The sequence below is a fragment of the Daucus carota genome, chromosome 1 (assembly GCF_001625215.2).
Source record: "Daucus carota subsp. sativus chromosome 1, DH1 v3.0, whole genome shotgun sequence".
Lineage (NCBI taxonomy): Eukaryota > Viridiplantae > Streptophyta > Magnoliopsida > Apiales > Apiaceae > Daucus > Daucus carota.
In genome coordinates, this window is record NC_030381.2 from 40543592 (window position 1) to 40563720 (window position 20129).

At 33.3% G+C, this 20129-nt stretch overlaps 1 protein-coding gene and 1 long non-coding RNA gene across 2 annotated transcripts; both read left to right on the forward strand.

The window, feature by feature from the left end:
- Positions 1 to 13964: 13964 nt before the first annotated feature.
- Positions 13965 to 17817, forward strand: LOC108198606 (protein DEFECTIVE IN MERISTEM SILENCING 3-like). The gene is made up of 8 exons (XM_017366358.2): positions 13965 to 14063; positions 14744 to 14863; positions 15061 to 15175; positions 15609 to 15840; positions 16174 to 16365; positions 16469 to 16786; positions 16963 to 17185; positions 17498 to 17817. Exons 2-8 carry the CDS (start codon positions 14780 to 14782, stop codon positions 17513 to 17515), a joined length of 1182 nt encoding a protein of 393 aa, XP_017221847.2. The 5' UTR covers positions 13965 to 14063; positions 14744 to 14779; the 3' UTR covers positions 17516 to 17817.
- A 350-nt stretch (positions 17818 to 18167) lies between these two features.
- On the forward strand, positions 18168 to 18708 carry LOC135149119 (uncharacterized). Its single transcript, XR_010287235.1, has 2 exons — positions 18168 to 18570; positions 18657 to 18708. It is a non-coding gene; the product is annotated as an uncharacterized LOC135149119 (long non-coding RNA).
- The last annotated feature ends 1421 nt before the right edge of the window (positions 18709 to 20129 follow it).

A 20129-nucleotide genomic window follows, 5' to 3' on the forward strand; every position in this document is an offset into this window, starting at 1 on the left:
TATCGAATAATTGTTCATGTTGTGACATATAGTAAAAGCGCTGAAATACAAGATATTGTTAAACAAATTGTTCAGGTGGAATATTAGAATTATCAAAAACCGAAGTATCAAATTTAGTTATCATTATATATTTTTTTTATTTAATAATAATTCTCAATTGGAACATTAGAATTTTTAAATACCAAAATTTAGTTATCATTATATATTTTTTTTCATATAATAATAATTATTATTGGTATACTACTATATATTGGTTAGGATTATACAATGTAACGGTTATTCTTCCAACATAATTGTATATGCACCAAAACTATTAATTTTATTTTTCAAAACTCAAACAATTTAATTATATTATGAAAGAACTCTATATAAGTCCTATCACATTTTTGAATTTAAATAAATAAACAAAGAGTTCATATTGATATTATAGCGAAATTCATATTAATTCAAATCTGAGTTTAAGCCCTATCTTCGTAAGGTTAACTTAAAACTTTTATTAAACCTTTAAATTAATTTGTTGAACAGATACTAGAAAACCACCACTATTAGATACTAAACTTACAACAACTCCGGGTAGCATTACACCTTAAGGCTTTGTTTGAGAGTGCTGTTAAAAATGAAATAACACCTAGAGGGGGGTGAATAGGTGTAATTAGCTACCAATGTCAGTTTTAAACTTTTACCGGATGTTTCAGCTTACTGTTTTGCAATTATAGCAGGCTGTTATGAGAGCAGATATCAAAACAGTAAAGAACAGAAAAGTAAATCAGACACAAGCGATTTTAGCCAGGTTCGACCCCTATATCTAATGGTCTACGTCCTAGTCTCTTACCAACTCGGTAAGAGAATATATTATTACTGAAAATCAAACAATTACAGAATAATAATATATCTTCCTTTTACCCAGTCACTGAAACAGCTTGCTGTTATCCCCTTAACCCTGAGCAACTTGCAACTAGCTTCCCACTGACTTCTCCAAGCAACTCGTTCCTTGAACCTCTGAATTCGTGAGCTTCCTCTCCTTGAATTCCTTCGTTCCTGAACCCTTTGCACTTGACAATCAATGTAACTAATTACCTAGCTCTTCCCGTTCTAACCACTAAGAACCCTTGCTAGTTTCAGTGACTAATCACAATAATCAATTACAAGAAGAATGATTACAACTCAAAAGTATTCTCTAAATAATATATAATAGCAATGAAATATTCAAGCTCGAAGTTTAGAGAAAGAAGTTTAGAGAAAGATTGATGCTTTTCAAAGTGAGTTGATTGATTTTCTGAAAAACGCATGAGCCATATATATATTGAAATAATATAACGTCTAGAGATCTGAATTTCTCCATCAACGATCTTGTGAACGTTGTTCTGAACGTTGGAGAAAAATCAGATGCAAAACTATAGGAGTTTAGAGTTTGAAAAACGTTTGGAAATCAGCTCCTATAATTTAGGAAATAAGATAGAAGTTGTTAAGAGAAAAGATTTTGAATTATTCTCAACTTTTTCCCATATTTTGAAAACGTTTTATTGATTTTAAATGAGCTTAAAACGTTCACTAAAACTATATACTAAACAGAGAATTTACAATATATAAGTCCTAACCCTTGTCGAAATATCGAGTAGAAAATCTGGGTAGAACACAGCTTCCGTCCAGACTCTGTTCAGCTTGTTGTTATCACATAACAGCTCACTATTTTCAACTCCTGCAAAATTGAATTAGCAAATAGCTAAAGCAAGCAATATCAAAAGAGTAGGCTATTATAATAATGCAGCTTGCTGAAGTGTGATCATCAAAACTTGTGATTTACAAAAAATTGTTGTGGCTGGGAAAAAAGTTCTGTTATAGAAATCAGATAACTAATTGACAAATTTATTGATATTTTCTTATTTTAAGTTGTAATAAAAAAAATAATATTTTTGATGGATTTGATAATGAAATCTATATCTACTTTCTGCAAAAGCTGAAAAACAGTTTTTTCCAAAAGTATGGGAAAACCTTGCTTTTCACAGCAAAAAAATTTTGTTGGTGTCTGCAATACCTAAGGTGTTGTAAGGGGTGTAAGCAACTCAGATTTTGAAGAATTTTATATATTTTATGAATTTCAATGAATTGTATGTTATTTTAGTTGATGTGGATTGTAGATGAAATGTGGTAGAGTTAATAGAATTTAAGGATAAGAATTCAAAATCTCATTGATTTTGATTGAATTTCAAATATCTTAAAATACACCGAACAATCTCATAAAATTTATCATTTTATGAATTAAAAAGAATTTACCATTCATTTCAATACCATCTGATTTTAATGGATTTTAAATAATCCTAATCGAATACAATCGAATTTTAAATCATAATTTAGAATCCTGACTAAATGCAACAAGATTTTATAATATAATTTAATAATTGAATACCCAAGATTCTGATAAATTTCTTAGAATCCGAGTTAAGTACCCTCGATAAATGAAGAAAAATTCTTTAAAAACTCGATGAATGCAACCGCTTAATTTACGTATTAGACTACTTAAATAATTATAAATTGAAAAAAAATTAAGTTTTATCAAAGATTAAAGATTTTATAAACTAGTTACATGATTTTTTTTTCATCTTTTATAAATCACAAACCACAAAATGAGTTTACTCTAATAAAATATGTCATTCAGGAGTAAATTTATATCATAACGTGTATTTGAAAATAATTTTTTTAAAAGAATAAAATTTTGAAAATAAAAAATTTAATAGCCAAACAACGAGAGTGTATATAAATATGTTAAGAAAATGATAATGCAATCAAATAAAAAATCATTATAATCATAATAAATGATAAGTTTTAAAATTTTATTTAAATTCATGCGTGGCACCGCCCATAAGCTAGTAGGATCTTATAATTTCCATTCAGATATGAAAATATGAAATTTCAAAAAATCTGAATATTATATTTCTGATATTATTAGTATATTCAAAAAAGGTTACGGTATCTGACAAAAAAAGAAAAGGTTACAGTAAGAAACGGACATAATGCTAGCTGGGTGTATATTTACTGGACACCAAACCAACCACCTTGTTCTTATTCTCATTATTCTGCTCTACTTTCCGGCGACCCGTGACGGAGAGCGGCGGGGCATCAACCAAACAGGTCTCATATACACATACATAAACTCCAAGTAATTGAATTGTCTTAAATGAAACATGTACTGTGTTGCATGTCTGCCTTTCTTATTTTCTTGATTAAAGTTTAGTCTCTTGCATCTTTATGATGAATAAGTTTCATTCCATACAAGTTGTTTCTATCAGCTATGTGTTAGTCAGATGTAGAGGGCTGATCTAAATTGATTTTTTATATATATATATGATAGGAATTATATTGTGTTTGTCTGTTTTGGTTGATATTTACACAATTTGTTAATCTTAGCTTGTGGATGGTGAGGTTTTCGACCTCAAGGCCCGAGTGCTCGTGTCAGTGTTCTTATATACCTTGAGGTACATAAAGGGTTCTCAAAGAATTGATGAGTAATAACTTAAACTCATCGATTTTACCTTGTAATTAAATAATCTATTGATATTGTGGTGTAATTTACATGCTATATGTTTCTTCTCTCTTTGTTTTTCCATTCATTAGATATCCATTGTTTGATTGTATAACAGATGTTAACATACTTAATGATAGACTATTATATCTATTTTTTTCTGTTTTCCATGCAGAAAAAGGCATTACAAGGTCCAAGTCCATTGCAAATAATGTCTGCAGGTAATACGGGTACTCCAAAGACTGAAAGAGATGAGGCTTATCAACTGGCTGAAGCAGCTGGTGATCATACCAAGGTTGTTAATCATATTAATATTGATGCATATATATGTTACTGTTCTGCATATTATCATGATAATAAATTAGATGTGTTCTTCATAACAAGATTTGAGTCATTTATCTCCTTTGATCTTGCGTATATGCTTTCTTGGTTGTCTAATTTGTTGAAAAATATCTCTTTCAGCCAATTATTATTGTTATATAATGTTAATTGCAGGAATATGAGGCTGATCTACAGAGATTAGGTCTTGGAGTCCAACACCGTGAAGACAGAATTAGGGATTTGAGGACTCAGAAAATCAGCTTAGATGGTTCTATTCTAGATCTGGAAGGTACGCCATATCGATGTCAACACCAAATTTAACAGTATGTAATATATGAGATAAATTGAGAGTTGCAGAAGTTAGAAATATGATTGCTTTCTCTCAATACTCAAACCTTTACCAGATATTATATCGGTAAAGGTAATTCTTACTACTCTATGGATCAGACATAAACATAACCTGTTGCTCTAAACATAAATTATTGGCCAACTTCTAGCTTCAAAGTAGGTATCATTGGCCTTGTAAATTCACTTTCCAAATCTATGTACTCGAAAAACAAGAAAGACCTTGACATCAGGGAAGTTAAGAAGCTAGCAGTGGCTTCAGTTTGACATATATTATCTTTAAATATAAGAAGGTAAAATTTTTATCATGCAGAAATTAAAAAATGTTTTTATCACCTCATCTACTCATTGTTTCACTATTTTTGCTACATTTTTTCTCAGGTAGTATTGGAAAGTATCATGAATCCATCAGTAAACCTGTCAACAAAGAAGTGGATGCTCAAAGTGAGGATGAGACATATGAAAAAATTTTGGAGTTGGAGAAATCTGCTGCTGGACTTGTACACCAGCTAAGAACTCGACAGGGAACTCAGGTTTCTGATAGTCCATTAGTAAAGGATGTACTTGGTTTTGTTGCTACACTTGGCAAAGTCGATGATTCAAACCTTAGCTGGTAAGTATAAATTCTGTAACTTCCAATATGAGTCTACCACTCTTCCTTACTTTCTAAGTGTCGTATCAGATTGCTGTGTTCATTTCGGTTATGTTTAATTTTTGAGAAAATTTTCCGCTGCCAATGGCAAAAACAATGAAAAGGTTTAATTCTTGGGGTTATTATTATTAAATTCCAATCATGGAAAAGATGTCTTTGCACAAATAGATATTACTGAATTATAGCCTATAGACCCAATTAATGTACATGGAGTCTATAAGTGTTTTCTCTTTGTAGTAAATTAAATTGGAGATTTGTTGACATTATTAACTAATGGACTGCATTGTTATTGAGTTAGGCTGCTTGCGGAGTACTTGGGGAGAGAAACAATGATAGCAATTGTTTGCAGAAACTCTGATGGAGTTCAAGCTCTGAAGACTTTTGGCATAGAAGGTGCTATAGATAGGAATCATGTTCAACAAGGGCACGGCTCTTCTGCTGGACGTACAATAGATGGTCGATTTCAAGTTATATGTCTCGCTGATATAAGGTACATGGTTATGTTCTTCATTTGTTATCCTTCACCGGGTTTTCTTTCTGTCTCGTATTTATCTTTTTGGTTCTCATATTCTCTCTTTATACATATGTCACAGACCGTATGATGGCGAGTTCATATATAATGATCCACAAAGGAGGCTCGATATTCTGAAGCCAAAATTGCCTGGTGGAATACTTCCTCGTGGCTTTCTTGGATATGCTGTGAATATGATCGATATTGATAATGCAAACGTATGGATGGCCACTCCCCACTATGGGCTTAGGGAGACTCTTTTCTACCATCTCTTTTCGCACCTTCAAGTTTATGAAACAAAGGAAGACATGTTGAAGGCCCGCCCCTTCATATCTGATGGAGCAGTATCATTGGATGGTGGAATAATGAGACGTTCTGATAATTTTTACATGGCCAATAGGTAAAAACTCCATCTTTGCAATATCACTTCCTTGTTCCTTGTCATTTCGGTTGAATTATATATACATCTTCTTCCTCTGTCCCTCTATTTTTACCTTATTGAACTTCAAAAGTGTAAAGATATGATTTGCATTTCAATTTGTCAATGGCTTCATCTTCATTTGATTCTCTAACTTTTGTGGTTAAAGGGAAAAAGCAATAGTTAAGTTCCCGATGATCTTTGGAAAACCGAGTCTACCTGGAGACTACTACGAGACTAAACACGATCTGCAAATCAAAAAGTGGAATCTGCAAATATTGCTAGAAGATATTCGCAGAGAACAATCAATGCTGGACCAGGCTAGGCTCCATTTTGAAGTCAAGAGACAAGAGTTTGTTCAGTTCTTGGCACAAAGTTCACATCGAGCTAGGGTAATGTTAGCTGAAACATGCATCATTTATAAGTTATGTCGTGTTATTGTTTTAACTTTTAACTGCATCACACTAGTATGCTATTCAGACTTTTGCTTATTTTATATCCAAGACTAATTTCTTTGCATACATATCTTTAATCAATAACAAGTTATAACAAGTTAGGTTGGGGTATTTTTTTAATAGTTTTGCATATAGCAAGTGATAACTTCCCAAATAGAATACATCCTATATTAGATACTCACTGGGAATTCTATTCAGATAACTAATTTTTTTGTGGTTATAATGGACAGCAGCAGGATCAGGAGCACCAGTAGAATCCAGCTGGGCTGAAAGATCTTTGAACCTGGAACTCCTTCTCCTGTCATCATCTAGTATTCTGAGTATTTCGATTAGTTGTGATATTATTACTATAGTTAAAACTTAAATTCTAAAATGGCTGTTATTGAGGACGAGTTCGAGTCTGGAGTTTATTTGTACTACAAATGATGTTGTCTTTTATTCTGCTTTATTTTTATCATTCAAGAAGTTGTTTCAGTTCTCGAATTATATTTAAACGTGGCCGTTTGGCTAATCTTATATTTTAGACAGACTTACAAAGAAAAATATATAAAATATTTTTATTTTCTGAAATATACTTTTCCAAAAAAAATAAGTTAAAGAATAGTTCTTCCAAACATGCTCGTATGTTGTCTTAGTTCTGCATCGATGTGTTAATCATGTCAATTATAGTAAAATATAGACTAAATATCATTTTAATCCTTAATATTTGGGATGTGTAACGTCTCAATATTTTAAATCGGTCGATTTTTAGATAAAATGTCACAGAGTCTCCATGATTTAAGAATAATACTTTAAAATCTCATGAATTTTGGTGGGATTTCAAATGTCTTAGAATACATTCAACAATCTCACAAAAACCATCGTGTTATGAAGTAAAAAGTAAAAAAAAAGAGATTTTCCAAACAGGTCCTTTCTTGAGGCTCCCCTTGACAACAATCCAAGCTTTATCTGGAGGGGTATTTGAGAAGCAAAGGGGGTGATTGAGGCTTGAATGAGATGGAGGATAGGTTCAGGGATGGAGGTTGATATCTTGGCCCAACGATTGCTTCTGGATATTAACAATCCTTTTATTTCATCGACTTCAGTGGCGCTTAATCACAACAAAGTCTGTTCGCTAATGTTAACTAATCACAGAGCCTGAGATGAGGATATTTTATGAGACTTATTCAATGAGAGGGATCAACAATGCATTAGAAGTATTCAGCTATGCGACACTGAGGATCATGATTCTGTATACTGGTCAAAGAAAAGTTCTGGAAATTACTCAGTTCGTAGTGCTTATAGAATGTTGCAAACACAAGCTTTTTTGGAGGCATGAGGATAATAATAGCCTTTGGCATAAAATCTGGAGGATCAAAGCACCTCCGAAAGTGTTAAACTTGGTCTGGAGATCATTGTCAGGATGTTTACCAACTATGGTGATGCTGCAATATAAGAAGGTTCCAGTTGAAAGCGCTTGTCCAGTCTACAAACATGAGAACAAATCGATTGATCATGCGTGTCTTCGTTGTCCTCTACCAAAGCATTGTTGGCAGACCCTTATTCCTGAATTTCATTGGTCTGAGAGTGAAGATTTATTTCACTGGTGGGAGAAAATTCTCGGAGTTTATGATATTGGAGCCCAAGTAGTTAATCTATATAATATATGCTTGTTGCTTAAGTAAAAGTCCAGTCTAGTATAATATGTTAGGAGTCATTATTGTGTAGTCAAGGTAGTGCACAAGATCCCAGTTTGATAGTCTGTCTGTCCTTTTGTTTATGTCGGCTGTTTTGCTATTTTATCTCCTGCTAGTTCTCGCTGAAAAGGACATGTGGTCCTAAGTTAGCAGCATGCTCTATATGTAATAGAAGTAGATCTGAATATCAGTCTGAGATGAAATGAATGAGAAAAAGAGAGTTCTCAATGAAAGAGTCTTAAACTTTTAAATGTTTTCATGGTATCAGAGCGAGGTTCCTCGTTAGTATATATTTCAAACAGTTACACAGGAAAGATGACTACCACATCAATAGATGTGTCAAGCCTTCTATATTTGCATCCCTCTGATGGGAATAATTTTATGGTCATAGAAAAACTCCAGGGATCTGCTAATTACAGGTCTTGAAAAAGATCAACGGAGATTGCTCTTTCTTCAAAAAGAAAACTGGGGCTTGTAAATGGCACCTTGACTAAAGATGTGAGTGATGCAGTCAAGAGTGAAGCTTGGGATACATGTAATAACATGATTATATCATGGATCTTGAGTCCATCAAGAAATTCATTATGTTTGTAAACAGTGCATATCAGATTTGGAAGCTTCTTGAGCAAAGATTTGCTCTCACAAATGGCTTCAGAAAATACAAAATCAACAGAGAGTTGTATGAAACTAAACAGCAGGGCAAGGCTGTAGTGAGTATTATACTCTAGTGAGAGCAATTTGGGAAGAACTGGAGTCTCTTACCTCTCTCCCAAAAATCAAATTGGTGAATGAAGAGGTGGCAAATCTTCCTACAACTCTAAATCAACAAAAAGAGGAACAAAAATTGTTCCGATTTTTAAATGGTCATGATGACATTTATGGAGCTCAGAGAAGTCAACTGCTCATGATGGTTGTTCTACCATCTGTTGAGATAGCTTGCAGTTATCTGGAACAAGAAGAAGCTCAGAGGGAAGTGCTTGGACAAAGCAAAGAAGAACCAGATGGCTTAGCAATGTTTATCAAAGGAGGTCCAGTAGCTACATCAAATGCTCAACTTACCTCCACTATTCAATGTGGTGCTTGTGGAAAGAGTGGGCATAATACAGATAAGTGTAAGACTGTGGTTGGATATCCAGCTTGGCATGCAAAAGCAAAGCCAATTATCCAACCCCCTCAGAGAACAAAAGGAAGGGGAAACAACAGTTTTAACCAACAGAGGTGGAACAAAGGGAGACAAGGCAATGGAGCTAGAGTTGCAGCTAATGTCCAAGGTCAGGTCTACCCTGATAATAGATCTGTCACAAGTAGCAGCACTGCAATAACAACACATTATCTGGAACGGCTGTTAAGACTAATACCAAATGGCTCTAAAGGAGGAGATACAGATGATGAAATAAATGGTCATTATGCAGGTATGGTCTCATGTTATTTTGTTGATTCTGTAAAGAATGATGAATGGATTATAGATTCAGGTGCATCTGATCATATGACTGGCATGATTAGTGTATTAAAAACCATGGAAGTATGTCAGAATAATCATAGAATTAATTCGCCAACTGGGGAGACCTCTTAGATAACACATAGTGGAAGTGTAGAACTGAAAAATGGTATAAAACTTAAGAATGTGCTATGTATCCATGCATTTAAGCATAACTTGTTATCTGTGAACAAATTGTGTCATGATGAGAAGTGTAGTGTAGTATTTCATGAAAGCTACTGTATTATCCAAGATAAGGACACTAATGAGGTCAGGGGTATAGGCAAGGGTGAAAATGGATTGTATTATTTGATTAATGAGCCAATGAAGAAAATTTTAAAGGATCTTAATGCTCAAACCCTGAATGTGACTAAGAAGTCTAGATGTCATATGAGTAGTAAGGTGGCCATGTCTGTGAATGTTAGAGACATGATCCGAACTGTAATAACAAATGTTCCTAAGATCAACAAAGAGACTCTATGGCACCAAAGATTAGGGCATGCCCCAATGAAGAGAATAAAATTGATCTAGAAAATTGATATTAAGAATGAGAGTCAAGATGTCTGCATTGCTTGTCCCTTAGCCAAGTTTACAAAACTTCCCTTTAATCAGAGTGAATCAAGAGCAAGTGAGTTATTTGAGCTTGTCCATATTGACACATGAGGACCCTACAAAGTAAGTTACAGGGGAAGATTTAGGTATTTCCTGACATTTGTAGATGATTTTTCAAGGGTCACATGGGTTCATCTGCTTGTTCTCAAATCTGATGCAATAAGGGTAATAAAGAGCTTTGTGAAGATGGCTATGAATCAGTTCAAAAAGACTGTTAAAATCATTAGATCAGATAATTCTTTGGAGTTTGATGATTACAGATGTAAAGCTTTCTTTGAGAAATTTGGTATTTTACACCAAACATCTTGTGTTGATCGCCCTCAGCAGAATGGAAGGGCAGAGAGGAAGCATAAAAATATCCTAGAGATGGCCAGAGCTCTGAGGTTTCAAACATCTTTACCTCTTCATTTTTGGGGTGATTGTGTATTGGCTGCTACACACATCACTAACAGATTGCCCACTGGTGTGCTAAAAAGAAAGACTCCCTATGAGCTTTTATATAATAAACCTGCAGAATATGGTCATCTGAGATCATTTGGCTGCCTGACATTTGCTTGCAACCCTTCCAGGAGTAAAGATAAGTTCCAACCAAGGGGCCCTCACAAAAGGGCTACAGGGTGCATAATTTACTTACTGGTATGACATTTGTGTCAAGAGATGTGAGGTTTTATGAAACTATATACACTTACCAAGTATTTCAAACAAGCAAGGAGACAGAAGAAAATGGGACTGAAGAAAGAGCTGATCAGTCTGTATGGGTTGAAAGTGAGATGGAAAACCACACAGTCACTGCAACTAACATAGAAGAAGAACAACAACAACAAGCAAGTGAAGCAGTTCCTTCTCCACCTGTAAGAAGATCAAATAGAAATCACAGAGCACCAGTTTGGCATGATGATTATCAAGTAAGTGCTAACTATGTTAAAAAATGGACTGACACAAAAGTGAGCCCTCAGTTTAGTTGCTTTATGAACAAAGTAACAAAAACACCAGACCCTAAAAACTTCACAGAAGCTGCTCAACGCAGCCACTGGTTACAAGCTATGAATGAGGGATTGGATGCCCCTGAAACCAATCAAACTTGAGAGATAACTGACTTGCCAACAGGGAAAGTAGTTATCGGTTGCAAATGGTTATACACAACTAAGTATGACTCTCAAAGGAACAGTATTAGATACAAATCAAGATTGGTGGTTCTTGGGAATAGACAGAAGTATGGGATTGACTATGACAAGACTTTTGCACCTGTGGCTAAACTCACTACAGTGAGATCTTTACTTGTTGTGGCTTCCCTTAAAGGTTGGATTACACACCAGATGGATGTGAAGAACGCTTTCCTACATGGAGAGCTTGAAGACATTGTGTATATGAAGTTCCCTGCAGGATATGAGGGTAAAGGCTTCAGATTTAACACTGCAACACAGGGGGGGTATGGAAAAAATCATAATCTGCAGACCAAAGTTTGCAGGCTGCTTAAGACTTTATATGGTCTCAAGCAATCACCTCAGTTGTGGTTTGATAAGCTAAGCAAAGCCCTTAAAGAGTATGGATTCTCTCAATCTAAAGTTGATTATACTCTGTTTACTAAGCAAGGTACTAATTCTTTCACAGCAGTCCTTGCTTATGTTGATGATCTTTAATTTACTGGCAACAATATGGAGGCTGTCAATGACATAAAGAAATTCCTTAACTCTCAATTTAAAATGACAGATCTAGGGGAGCTCAGATACTTCTTGGGAATTGAGGTAGACAGGAGTGAAAAGGGGATTTTCATATCTCAGAAGAAATACATTACAGACATACTTGAGGAGTATAAAATGTCTAGCTGAAAACCATTAAAACTTCCCATGGACACTCATGTGAAGCTTCTCTCAACTGCAGGGGAGTTACTTCCTCACCTTGAGAATTATCAAAAGTTGATAGGTAAATTAATCTATCTTACAATCACTAGACCTGACATTGCAGTTATAGTTCATGTTCTTAGTCAGTTCATTCACTCACCTACCTCTGTTCATTTTCAAGCTGCTAAGAGGGTACTGAGGTATTTATCTAGCTCAAAGGATCAAGGCATATTACTTGCTTCTAACTCAGAAGCTAAACTACAAGCATATTGTGATAGTGATTGGGCTGGTTGCCCCAATACCAGACGATCAACTTCTGGTTTCTGCCTTATCTTAGGCAATTCTCCTATAGCATGGAAGTCTAAAAACAATTTGTTGTGGCTCATTCAACGGCTGAGACAGAATACAGGTCATTAGCTATGATAGTTTGTGAAGTTTTGTGGGTAAAACAATTGTTGAAGGATCTCGCCCTCATTCACCTGGTTTCTGTTGGGTTTCGTCCCGAATTCCTAAATAAGTTAAGAATCCTAATTTGAGAAGGTATCTTATTTATGATAATTGAGGTAATCCGATTCTTGGTAGAATATTAATTGTGGAAAGATTTCTATCCAAGATAGGAAAAGATGGTAATTATCATAAATAGGAATTTGAAGTAAATTAGGATTAGAATATTTGTGGTGCCTATAAATATAGTTATTTTTAGGAGTTTTATGTATTGCAAAAGTTAGAGAGTTGTGTGAGAAATACACAAGAGAGAACTTTTGTGATCAAATTGAGGGGTTTGTATACAAGAGTGTTGAGTGAGGGAGCGACTCCAATCTTGTAATACATTCATATTTAGTGGATTGGTCGTTTTACCCTCCCTTGAGGGGTTTCCACGTTAATTGTTTGTGTTCTTTACTTTCGTGCTTTTTATTGTGTTTAATTAACGTCAATCTATAGTGGATGCGATCCTAACAGTTTCTACGCCTATTTTCTGTGACAACAAAGCAGCTCTAGCAATTTCTGCCAACCCAGTCCATCATGAAAAGACAAAGCATGTTGAGATTGATTGCAATTTTATTCGAGAGAAAGCAGTGAGTGATCAGATCAGACTGTTTAATTGCAGTTCAGGCCATCAGAAGTAAAGCAGCCATTTCTTCTCTTTTTGGTCAAATTGTTGAGGATTGTCTAGCTTTGATTAGAGGATATAACACAGTTGAGGTGTTATTTGTTAAATGGTCTGCAAATATGGCTACTCACATTTAGCTAGAGCATCATATTCATATCCAGATCGCGTTTTCGATAGGAGTTCTGTTCCTGTTGGTGGTGATATTGCTTTGAAAGATGATTCGAATCATTAATAAAATCTTTTGTTTTTCAAAAAAATAAAAAATCCATCAGCATTTGATGATCAGATTATAAATAATCTCAATTATATATCATCGAAATTTAAAGCATAATTTAAAATTCTTATTGAAAACAACCAAATTTAATATTATAATTTAAAATCTTAATTGAATATTCCAAGATTCTGATATACTTTTTAAAATCCAAGTTGAATAACTCGAATTTCATAAATGAATAAAAATCTTTTAAAATATCACTGATACACCCCCTAAATCTATCTATTAAACTTATTAAACAATAATAAATTAAAAAATTTAAATTTTACCAAATTTAAATACCCTATAAACCAATTACATAATTTGTTTCATACTTTATAAACCACAAACAAAAAAAAAAAAATTTTACCCAAATAAAATATGTCATTCGGAGTAAATTTATATTAGAACATGTATTTGAAAATAACCCTTTTAGCAAAAATAAAATTTTAAATAAGATCAAATGTCGATACATAAAAAGTTTTATATCCAAACATCGATACATAAAAAGTTTTATATCCAAACATCGATAGTATACACATATGTTAAGGAAAATGATAATACAATAAAAAATTATTCAAATTCATGCGTGGCACTGGCATGAGTTCTTATAATATGAATTATGAAATTTCAAGAATATTATATTTCTGATATCATTAGTATATTTTTTGATATTATTAGTATATTTAAAAAAAGGTTACGGTATCTGACAAAAAAAGAAAAGGTTACGGTAAGAAACGGACATAATGCTAGCTGGGAGCTGGGTGTATATTTACTGGACACCAAACCAACCACCTTGTTCTTATTCTCATTATTCTGCTCTACTTTCCGGCGACCCGTGACGGAGAGCGGCGGAGCATCCACCAAACAGGTCTCTCTCTCTCTCTCACACACACACACACACACACACACTCTCCAAGTAATTGAATTGTCTGAAATGAAACATGTAGTGTGTTTATCTTGCATGTCTGCCTTTTTTATTTTCTTGATTAAATTTTAGTCTCTTGCATCTTTATGATGAATAAGTTTCATTCCATACAAGTTGTTTCTATCAGCTATTGTGTTGTTCTGTTTTAATTGATTACTACAAAATTTGTTAATCTTAGCTTGTGGATGGTGAGGTTTTCGACCTCCAGGCCCGAGTACTACAAAATAAATTGTTGTGTCTTTTATCCAAACATCGCTTTTTCCTCTAAGCGTTGTCTGATTAGTGTTGTCTGATGCTGTTTTTGTTGTAGTGAGTGCTCGTGTCGGTGTTCTTGTATACCTTGAGTATATAAAGGGTTCTCAAAGAATTGATGAGTAATAACTTACACTCATCGATTTTACCTTGTAAAATCTTTTGCAATCTATTGATATTGTGGTGTATTTTACATGCTATATGTTTTTCCCTTTGTTTTTTCATTCAATAGATATCTTACCGATTTCTATGATACTCCGAATGTCCCTGCCTGGATGCTTTCCTGGCTCCACTGAATGTGTCATTATCTAACAGATGTTAAGATACTTCATGATAGATTAATATATCTATTTTTTCTGTTTTCCATGCAGAAAAAGGCATTACAAGGTCCAAGTCCGTTGCCAATAATGTCTGCAGCTAATACTGGTACTCGAAAGACTGAAAGAGATGAAGCGTATCAAGTGGCTGAACCAGCTGTTGATGATACCAAGGTTGTTAGTCATATTAATATTGATGCATATGTATGTTACTGTTCTGCATATTATCATGATAATAAATTAGAAGTGTTCTTAATAACAAGATTTGAGTCATTTATCTGCAATGATCTTGTGTATATGCTTTCTTGATTGTCTAATTTCTGAAACAATATCTCTTTCAACCAATTAAAATTATTGTCATATCATTGCAGAAATATGAGGCTGATCTACAGAAATTAGGTCTTGGAGTCAAACACCGTGAAGACAGAATTAGGGATTTGAGCACTCAGAAAATCAGCTTAGATGGTTCTATTCTAGATCTGCAAGGTACACCATATCGATGTCAACACCAAATTTGATAGAATGTAATATATGAGATAAATTGAGAGTTGCAGAAGTTAGAAATATTATAGCTTTCTCTCAATACTCAAACCTTTACCAGATATTATATCGGTAAAGGTAATTCTTACTACTCTATGGATCAGACATAAACATAACCTGTTGCTCTAAACATAAATTATAGGCCAACTTCTAGCTTCAAAGTAGGTATCATTGGCCTTGTAAATTCACTTTCCAAATTTATATACTCGAAAAACAAGAAAGACCTTGACATCAGGGAAGTTAAGAAGCAGTGGCTTCAGTTTGACATATATTATCTTTAAATATAAGAAGGTAAAAATTTTATCATGCAGAAATTAAAAAATGTTTGTATCACCTCATCTACTCATTGTTTCACTATTTTCGCTACATTTTTTCTCAGGGAGAATTGGAAAGTATCATGAATCCATCAGTAAACCTGTCAACAAAGAAGTGGATGCTCAAAGTGAGGATGAGACATATGAAAATATTTTGGAGTTGGAGAAATCTGCTGCTGGACTTGTACACCAGCTAAGAACTCGACAGGGAACTCAGGTTTCTCATAGTCCATTAGTGAAGGATGTACTTGGTTTTGTTGCTACACTTGGCAAAGCCGATGATGAAAACCTTAGCTGGTCAGTATAAATTCTGTAACTTCCAATATGAGTCCACCACTCTTCCTCTCTTTCTAAGTGTAGTATCAGATTGCTGTGTTCATTTCGGTTATGTTTAATTTTTGAGAAAATTTTCCGCTGCCAATGGCAAAAACAATGAAAAGGTTTAATTCTTGGGGTTATTATTATTAAATTCCAATCATGGAAATGATGTCTTTGCAGAAATAGATATTACTGAATTATAGCCTATAGACCCAATGTACATGGAGTCTATAAGTGTTTTGTCTTTGTAGTAAATTAAATTGGAGATTTGTTGACATTATTAACTAATGGACTGCATTGTTATTGAGTTAGGCTGCTTGCGGAGTACTTGGGGAGAGAAACAATGATAGCAATTGTTTGCAGAAACTCTGATGGAGTTCAAGCTCTGAAGACTTTTGGCATAGAAGGTGCTATAGATAGGAATCATGTTCAACAAGGGCTCGGCTCTTCTGCTGGTAGTACAATAGATGGTCGATTTCAAGTTATATGTCTCGCTGATATAAGGTACATGGTTATGTTCTTCATTTGTTATCCTTCACCGGGTTTTCTTTCTGTCTCGTATTTATCTTTTTCGTTCTCATATTCTCTCTTTATACATATGTCATAGACCGTATGATGGCGAGTTCATATATAATGATCCACAAAGGAGGCTCGATATTCTGAAGCCAAAATGGCCTGGTGGAATACTTCCTCGTGGCTTTCTAGGATATGCTGTGAACATGATCCATATTGATAATGCAAACGTATGGATGGCCACTCCCCACTATGGGCTTAGGGAGACTCTTTTCTACCATCTCTTTTCGCACCTTCAAGTTTATGAAACGAAGGAAGACATGTTGAAGGCCCGCCCCTTCATATCTGATGGAGCAGTATCCTTGGATGGTGGAATAATGCGACGTCCTGGTGATTTTTACATGGCAAATAGGTACAAACTCCATCTTTGTAATATCACTTCCTTGTCATTATGGTTGAATTATATGTACATCTTCGTCCTCTGTCTTTTTATCTTTACCTTATTGAACTTCTAACTTGTACATATCTGATATGCATTTCAATTTGTCAATGGCTTCATCTTCGTTTCTCTAACTTTTGTGATCATAGGGAACAAGCAAAAGTTAAGTTCCCAATGATCTTTGGAAAATTGACTCTACTTGGAGACTACTACGAAATTAAAAACGAACTACAAATCAAAAGGTGGAATCTGCAAATATTGCTAGAAGATATTCGTAGAGAACAATCAATGCTGGACCAGGCTAGGCTCAATTTTGAAGTCAAGAGACAAGAGTTTGTTCAATTCTTGGCACAAAGTTCACATCGAGCTCGGGTAATGTTAGCTGAAACATGCATCATTTATCAGTTATGTTGTGTTATTGTTTTAACTGCATCACACTAGTCATATCTCATATGCTATTCAGACTGTTGCTTATTTTATATCCAAGACTAATTTCTTTGCATACATATCTTTGATCAATAACAAGTTATGTTGGGGTATAGTTTTAATAGTTTTGCGGGTATTGTTTTAATAGTTTTGCTCTTATAGCAAGTGATAACTTCCCAGATAGAATACATCCTATATTAGATATTCACCGGAAATTCTATGCAGATAACTAATTTTGTTTGTGGTTATAATGGACAGCAGAAGCAGGAGCACTAGTAGAATCCAACTGGGCTGAGAGATTTTGAACCTGGAACTCCTCCGGTCATTATTTAGTATTTCCATTAATTGTGATATTCTTGCTATAGATAAAACTTAAAATCTAAAATGGTTGTCATTGAGGGCGAGTTCTGAGTTTATTTGTACTACAAATGATGTTGTCTCTTGATGTTGTCTTTTATTCCGTTTTTATTTTTATTATTCAAGAAGTTGTTTCAGTTCTGGGTTATATTTTGAATGTCACCGTTTGGCTAATCTTATATTTTAGACTTATTTATGGAGAAAAACATATAAAATATTTTTATTTTCAAAATATACTTTTCTAAAAAATATAAGTTAAAGAATTGTTTATCCAAACATGCCCATATGTTGTCTTGTATGAATGTGTTAATCATGTTAGTTTTTACTGGATATTAAAAAGATATTAGTATCAAATGTTTATATTCTTTATTTTTAGAGTAAATGTATTATTATATTTTTATAAAATTTGTTTATAAAAAAATTTATATGCAGGGAGGCTAATTGAAACTTCACAGTTATACTTTATTGCTCCTTTTTTCTATGATTGGATTTTAATATATATAACTAGTGAATAAAGTCGCGCTTCGCGGCGGCGTTATGATTTTTTTTATAATTTTGATACGAATTAATATTATAATTGTATAAAAATTATTTTGAGTCATGTTCCCGTTACAATTACAAAGACAGGCAAGGAAGTTGCAAGAAAGAGGTTGGCAACCGAGATGGTTCCGAAAGGATGAAGAGGGTTGTTATCGTTATGTTGGGGGATACTGGAAGAGAGGGAAAAAGCCAACTGGGAAGAGATTCCAGATATATTTGGACAGACTATTGATTTACATCCTTCCACAGTGGATGAATGATCCACTATTTTGCTTAGTTTCTCTGTCCCGTCGAATTGTGAAGGCAGAGTCAAATGTTCCATGGAATTGTCCAGATATAGAAAATGAAGTTCCGTGAAATTTAGTGACTCTGCAATGTTCCATCTGTAGATTTATCGCTGTGCCGTTCTTGTAGTGAAGTTTCTCATCTCGCTTGTCAGTTGCAATTTTATAGATTGCTAATTGGTGAAGGTTAAAGCAGAAATTTGTTTTGCTTACACATTTTGCTTCAATATCTCCAGATTCATGAGAACTGGTTGCAATTAATCTAAAGGAGATGCACAATTACTACTATGCGCCTGCTTTAACCGTTTAATTAACTTCTGTTATAGTTCTTCACTTTGCTTTTAATGCTGAAGTTGGAAAATATTAAAAAAAACATATCATTAATAAAAAAAATATTATAATAATTATAAAAATTTGTTTAAGTTAACCGCCCTCCCATCAAAAATAATATTAATCAATAAATATTATATTTATGATAAAATTAAATTTAATAATATAGATAAAAATAGTTTGAGTTGCTCTCTTGTCAAACACAATACTAATAACAAAAAGTTATAGCATAGATATTAGTTTGAGTCGCCCTACCCCTACCGTCAAACATAATACTAATAAAAATTATTATAATTATGATATGATAAAGTTAAAGATTATAATTGGATAAAAATTATTTTCAGCTGTGGTCCCGTTTTAATAAAAAAATAATATTATAACTTAGATAAAAAATTATTTTAGCCGCTTCCCCGTCAAACATAATACTAATACAAAATTTATTACTATTTAGATAAAAATAATTTGGACCGCCCTCCCCTCAAACACAATACTAATCAAGAATCATTTATATTATAATAAAATTATAATTATAATCGGATAAATATATCCAATTTCATAGATTTTAGCTATCACATATTTTTTTTAAGATTCCTATTTCTTAATTGTTTAGAATTATCCCTCTTTTCTTTTAAGATTCCTAAATTCCTATTTTTTAACTACTTAGAATTATATCTCTTTTACTATTATTATATTTTAGCTACTTTACCTATTTTCTCTCAAAAAAATAGAAAAATTAAACGGAAAGTTTCTAGAGACGCCACCTAAAGTCGCGCTTCGCGGCGGCATTATGAATTTTGATATGAATTAATATCATAATAACATAAAATTTTGAGTCATCTTCGCGTTAAACATAGTACTAATAAAAAAATATTATAATTAGTATAGAAATTTGTTTAAGTGGCCATCTTGTCAAACACAATACTAATAGTAAAATTAGTTTTAACTGGCCTCCCGTGAAAGACAATATTGATTCATAATTATTATTTTTATGATAAAATTAAATATTATAATTTAGATCAAAATTAGTTTGAGCCGCTCTCTTGTCAAACACAATACTAATAAAAAAATATTATAATTTAGATATTACTTTGAGTCGCCTTACTGTCAACCACAATACTAATAAAAATATTCTAATTATGATAAAATTAAAGATTATAATTGGATAAAAATTATTTTGAACCGTGATACCGTTTTAACAAAAAAATATTATAACATAGATAAAAATTATATTAGCCACTTTCCCGTCAAACATAATACTAATAGAAAAATTATTATTATTTAGATAAAAATTTGTTTGGGCCGCCTCCCGTACCCGTCGAACACAATACTAATCAAGAATTATTTACATTATTATAAAATCAATATATGATTTCTATCTT

Bases quoted from the DNA above. Each gene is read 5' to 3' on its own strand.
- LOC108198606 (XM_017366358.2), top strand. From the start codon at position 14,780: ATGTCTGCAGCTAATACTGGTACTCGAAAGACTGAAAGAGATGAAGCG. The intron at 15,176-15,608 runs GTACACCATATC...ATTTTTTCTCAG, and splicing joins TTCTATTCTAGATCTGCAAG to GGAGAATTGGAAAGTATCAT. The intron at 15,841-16,173 runs GTCAGTATAAAT...TTATTGAGTTAG, and splicing joins GATGATGAAAACCTTAGCTG to GCTGCTTGCGGAGTACTTGG.